At 40.0% G+C, this 6,195-nt stretch overlaps 1 protein-coding gene across 5 annotated transcripts in view; it reads left to right on the forward strand.

Annotated features, from left to right (window-relative positions):
• Positions 1-6,195, forward strand: part of NASP (nuclear autoantigenic sperm protein) — a 50,683-nt gene that overhangs the window by 15,725 nt on the left and 28,763 nt on the right. For 3 of the 5 annotated variants that reach the window (XM_032247409.1, XM_032247407.1, XM_032247411.1), the window contains exon 2: positions 5,658-5,705. The exons of the other annotated variants lie outside the window; for them this stretch is intronic. Coding sequence is in view for 2 of the 3 variants with exons in the window: in XM_032247407.1 (XP_032103298.1) it covers positions 5,658-5,705 (48 nt within the window). In the remaining variant the exon portion in view is untranslated. The remainder of the gene's footprint in view (positions 1-5,657; positions 5,706-6,195) is intronic. 5 annotated transcript variants of the gene reach the window in all.

The following is a 6,195-nucleotide window of genomic DNA, read 5'->3' on the forward strand; positions in this document are numbered from 1 at the left end:
CCATGTTGACCAGGATGGTCTCGATCTCTTGACCTCGTGATCCACCCGCCTCGGTCTCCCAAAGTGCTGGGATTACAGGCGTGAGCCACCGCGCCTGGCCCTTTAATCATTTTTTTTTTCCCCAGAGTCTTTCCATGTTATCCAGGCTGGAGTGCAGTGGCTCTTCACAGGCAACACGCACTACATCCTTGAACTCTTGACTCCAAATAATCCTTCCGCCTCGGCTTCCCTGGCACCCTCCATTTTTTTTTGAGTCTTTGTCTCTTCTTTTAGAATAGTTTCTAGTGCTATGTTTTTAGGTTTGTAAATTTTTCTTTTAATTAGGTTCTAATTTATTGTTCATCCTATCAGGTATATTTTCATCTCTAAAAGTTTGACTTTTAGAGTTTAAAATATCTTTTGTTTCTCTATTCTTTTCTCTTTGTGAGCTTGTGGGATATATTTATAACTAAACATATCTACATCATCTATATAATTTCTGGATCTGTTTCTATTGTGCTTATTTTTGTTTGTTTGTTTTTTTGTTTTTTGAGACAGAGTGTCACTGTTGCCCAGGCTGGAGTGTGATGGTGCGATCTCAGCTCACTGCAACTTCTACATCCCGGGTACAAGTGATTCTCCTGTCTCAGCGTCCCTAGTAGCTGGGAATACAGCTGCCATTCCCAGCTAGTTTTTTGTACTTCAGTAGAGACAGGGTTTCACCATGTTGCCCAGGCTGATCACTAACTCCTGAGCTCAGACAATGCACCTGCCTGGGCCTCCCAAAGTGCTAGGATTACAGGCGTGAGCCACTGCGTCCAGCCTGTTTAGTTTTTTAAAAGGCAGTCTCAGTGTATTGCCCAGGCTGGAGTGCAGTGGCTTGATCATGGCTTCCTGCAGCTTTGACCTCTTGGGCTCAAGGAATCTTCCCACCACAGCCTCCTGAGTAGCTGGAACTGTGGGCACATGCCACCATGCCTGGCTAATTTTATTTTTTGTATAGATAGATAAAATTTAAAACCGTTTATTTTTTGTATAAATACAAAGACCATGTTGACCAGGCTTGTGTCGAACTCCTGGGCTGAAGTGATCCTCCAAGTGAAGCCATCCAAAGTGTGGGGATTACAGGTATGAGCCACTATGCCTGCCTAATTATTTTCTCTACAGGTTTGACTTTCTGTTTCATTTGTTTCCCTGGTAATTTTTTTTTTTTTTGGAGCGGGAGGGAGATATCAGACATTATGAAATTTGTTATTGGTTGCTGGATGTTTTGTTTCTTTGGATATATTTTAGCTTTGTTCTAGGATGGTTATTTGGAAATAGTTCAATCCTTTTGAGGTTTTTAAGTTTTCTTTAGGCAGATCTGGAATACTCTTTAGTACTAATTTGGCTCCATTACTAAAGCACTACTTTCTGCTCTTGATGTTGGGGTTATTTTAGAACCTTTGTGAATCCTGAGGTTTCATCTACTCCTTTCTGGTGTTTGTCTTTCAGTCTTCAGTAGTTTTCTCATGCAGTAAGCTGATTAAAACCTAGCCATAGACTGAGGGGACCCTCTGTAGATCTCTGGAGGTTGTTCGCTCTCTTATCTCTACTTACTCTGTTCTACAAATTGTAGCCACCTTGGTCTTTCTAAACTGTCTCCTCAATTTGGTGAGATTGTTGGATTCTGTTTGGGTCTGCCTGTATGCTGTGGATAAAACTCCACAAGGTAAGCTGGGATAGTCATTAGGCTCACCTCATGCGCCTCACTGTCTCTGAGATCACTGTTGTGGGCTACTAGTTGTTCAGTGTTTCCAATATTTCACGTATTTCGGCTATTTTTCTAGTTGTCTGAGTTAGAAGGGTGAATCCTGTCCAGTTACATCCATCGTGGCTAGCTAAATAGTATTGTATTACAGTCTCACTGATATAGGCACAAAATATTTTGGATTTTTTTGGGAGGGGTGTGCGGAGGAACGGAGTCTCACTCTGTCACCCAGAGTGGAGTACAGTGGTATGATCTTGGCTCACTGCAACCTCTGCCTCTCAGGTTCAAGCAATTCTCCTTCCTTAGCCTCCGGAGTAGCTGGCATTACAGGCACTTGCCACCATGCCCAGCTAATTTTTATATTGTTAGAAGAGGTGGGTTTTCGCCGTGTTGGCCAGGCTGGTCTCGAACTCCTGATCTCAGGTGATCCACCTGCCTCAGCCTCCCCAAAGTGTTGGGAATATAGGTGTGAGCCGCTGCACCTGGCCACATTTTGGGTATTCTTGTTGCCAGTGGTGCCTGAATGTTTGTAGTGCATGTACACTATTATAATGTTTATTTTTAGTATTCAAACTCTTAACTTGGACATTTGTGATACATTGTGTGGTTCACAGACTAGTGTTGGTTTGCTACTGGTCTGCAAAGAGATAAGTACAAAAGTTTGGAGTAAGCATTTAGAAACAAAGCAATTTGACATCTCCCTGACATTGTATTTTTAAAAACCTACGGTAACAGACTAGAAATAAAATACTTAGTTCTTCAACCACAGGTAGTTTGAGAAGCTCTGTGCTAGACCACTTGGTCAAAATGACTCCTTAATAAAGCTATTTGACATAAATAACTGGCTGTGACAGAGTTTGTAGGTAAGGATCGAAGACCATTTCAAGATTTAGGCAAATGGCCCAGATAGCTTACTTAACCTGTAGCTGAAAGCACTGCCTGCACTGCCCTTTAAGTTGTTCCTCATCCCTGTGGGTATAGCTGTGAAGTTACTACTTATTTTCAGCCCTGGATATTTGAATGAGTAAGAATTACATTTTTTTTTTTTTTTTTTTTTTTTTTTTTTTTTTAAAGAATCACATAGTCACAGACTTAGAAGGGACCTTGGGGCCAACCGTTCCAACTCTCTACATGGTACTCATATTTTGAAATACCCTCATCAGGTGGTATCCTACTCTTTGATTAAAACTGATGGGCACATTTTACCTTATTGTTTAGTCTTTCTCCATTTAAAGAGCTCTAAGTGTTTAAAAGCTCTTTATTATAATAAGATGACTTCCCCATGACTTTTACACACTGGTCTTGGTTCTGCCATCTGGTGCCACATACAATGGTTGATAGCTGGAGACAGTCATCATTCCCCTAAATATTCTCTTCTCTACCCTAAATGACTGAAGTCCTTCTTTAACATGTTCCTGTATCCAAGATTGCTTATCTCTGGATAAGCTTATTTTTCTTTGCAAAGATGGAATGAGGATTAGAGCACAATAGGGTGTGAGCTTAAGCCCAGGAGGCAGAGGTTACAGTGAGCTGAGATTGCACCACCGCACTCCAGCCTGGGTGACAGAGTGAGACCATGTCAAAAAAGAAAGAGAGGAAGGAAGGAAGGAAGGAAGAAAAAGAAAGGAAGGAGGGAAGGGAGGAAAGAAGGAAGGAAGAAAGGAAGGAAAGAAAACAGTACACTCAAGAGCTGGACCTATCTCTTTCTGTGTTCTATGCAATATATTTCTATCGGTGCCCCTACAATCACATTGTTTTTTGTCCGCCTCCCTCAGCTTGCTTTATATTCCTCTTGAAATCAACATTGAAATCCCCTAAGATTTTTTTCCCCAGGCTTTGATATTTAGCTGTTCATCCCTGATTCTGCATATATGTAGCTAGTTTTTTCGGCATAGGAGTAGGACTGCATGAAGATTCTTCTTAAAATAGGCCTATTGTACCATTCTGTTGAGACTTTTTATATCCTGACTCTATCACTAAATATATTTACTGTTGCCACTGGCTCCACATTGGCTGCAACCTTTATAAACAGTCCTTGAGTCCTTTCTTAAAATTGTTGAGAAAACACTTGAGCATAAAACGGTGAAAATGAGATCATGAGAAAGCTATAAATTCTTACTGTAACATTTTGACCTCCTATTAATGTTAAAATTTAAAAAAAAATTTTTTTAATGGTTTTTTCTTATTGCATTTTAGGTTTTGGGGTACATGTGAAGAACATGCAAGATTGTTGCATAGGTACACACATATCAGTGTGATTTGCTGCCTTCCTCCCCTTCATCTATGTCTGGCATTTCTCCCTAACTCCCCACCCCCTGCTGTCCCTCCCCTATTTCCCTCCTACAGACCCCAGTGTGTGATGCTCCCCTTCCTGTGTCCATGTGTTCTCATTATTCAACACCCGCCTATAAGTGAGAACACGCGGTGTTTGATTTTCTGTTCTTGTGTCAGTTTTCTGAGGATGATGGTTTCCAGGTTCATCCATGTCCCTACAAAGGACACAAACTCATCGTTTTTGATGGCTGCATAATATTTCATGGTATATATGTGCCACATTTTCCCTGTCCAGTCTACCATTGATGGGCATTTGGGTTGGTTCCAGGTGTTTGCTATTGTGAACTGTGCTGCAATGAACATTCGTGTGCATGTGTCCTTATAGTAGAACAATTTATAATCCTTTGGATATATACCCAGTAATGGGATTGCTGGGTCAAATGAAATTTCTATGACTAGGGCCTTGAGGAATTGCCACAGTGTCTTCCACAATGGTTGAACTAATTTACACCCCCACCAACAGTGTAAAAGTGTTCCTATTTCTCCACATCCTCTCCAGCATCTGTTGTCTCCAGATTTTTTAATGATCGCCATTCTAACTGGCGTGAGATGGTATCTCAATGTAGTTTTGATTTGTATTTCTCTAATGACCAGTGATGATGAGCATTTTTTCACGTTTGTTGGCCTCATGTATGTCATCTTTTGTAAAGTGTCTGTTCATATCCTTCACCCACTTTTGAATGGGCTTGTTTGCTTTTTTCTTGTAAATCTGTTTTAGTTCTTCGTAAATTCTGGATATCAGCCCTTTGTCAGATGGGTAGACCGCAAAAATTTTTTCCCATTCTGTTGGTTGCCAATTCACTCTAATGACTGTTTCTTTTGCCATGCAGAAGCTGTGGAGTTTGATTAGGTCCCATTTGTCTATTTTGGCTTTTTTTGCCAATGCTTTTGGTGTTTTGGTCATGAAGTCACTGCCTATGCCTATGTCCTGAATGGTTTTGCCTAGATATTCTTATAGGGTTTTTATGGTGTTAGGTCTTATGTTTAAGTCTTTAATCCATCTGAAGTTAATTTTAGTGTAAGGCGTCAGGAAGGGGTCCAGTTTCTGCTTTCTGCACATGGCTAGCCAGTCCTCCCAACACCATTTATTAAACAGGGAATCCTTTCCCCATTGCTTGTTTTTGTCAGGCTTGTCAAAGATCAGATGGTTGTAGATGTTGTGTTGTCTCTGAGGCCTCTGTTCTGTTCCATTGGTCTGTATCTCTGTTTTGGTACCAGTACCATGCTGTTTTGATTACTGTAGCCTTATAGCATAGTTTGAAGTCTGGTAGTGTGATGCCTCCCGCTTTGTTCTTTTTGCTTAGAATTGACTTGGCTATGCTGGCTCTCTTTTGGTTCCATATGAAGTTTAAGGTGTTTTTTTTCAGATCTGTGAAGAAAGACATTGGTAGCTTGATGGGGATAGCGTTGAATCTGTAAATTACTTTGGGTAGTATGGCCATTTTCACGATATTGATTCTGAATTAAATTTGATAAGGTAAGTAAGTAAATAATACTTGGGTATTTAATAAATGACAGCTCTTTTATTTTTTATTTTCAGGCTTAATAATTGCCTCCAGTTTTACCTTTTTCCCCCCTTAATTTTTTATTACAGAATTGAAGATGTTCCTGCTCCTTCTACATCTGCAGATAAAGTAGAGAGGTAAGATTATTCACATGGTACAATTAGATTTGTATCTGAAACATAAACTAAGAACAATATAACATGAGAACAGTTTCTTTTTTATTTTTTAATTAATTATTACTATTATTATTATTATTTATTTATTTTTTTTTAAATAGAGGTGAGATGTCTCTTTCTTGCTCAGGCTGAAGTGCAGTGTGCTGTCCGGGCTCACAATAACCTTGAACTCCTGGGTTTAAGCAATCCTACCTCAACCCTTGAGTAGCTAGGACAACAGGCACATACCACTACACTTGGCTCACTTTAAATTTTTTGGAGAGATGGGATCTTGCTATGTTGCCAAGGTTGGTCTCAAAACTCCTAGCCTCAAGCAGTTCTCCTTGCCTCAGCCTTCCAAAGTTTAGGATTATAGCTTTGAACTACCAGGCTGGTCTCACGTACTTCCTTGTGACTTTTCTATCTTGATATGACTGTGTGTTTTTTTTTTTGTTTGTTTGTTTGTTTTTAT

This window comes from Sapajus apella, unplaced genomic scaffold (genome assembly GCF_009761245.1).
Source record: "Sapajus apella isolate SASKATOON/1434 unplaced genomic scaffold, GSC_monkey_1.0 scaffold62, whole genome shotgun sequence".
Lineage (NCBI taxonomy): Eukaryota > Metazoa > Chordata > Mammalia > Primates > Cebidae > Sapajus > Sapajus apella.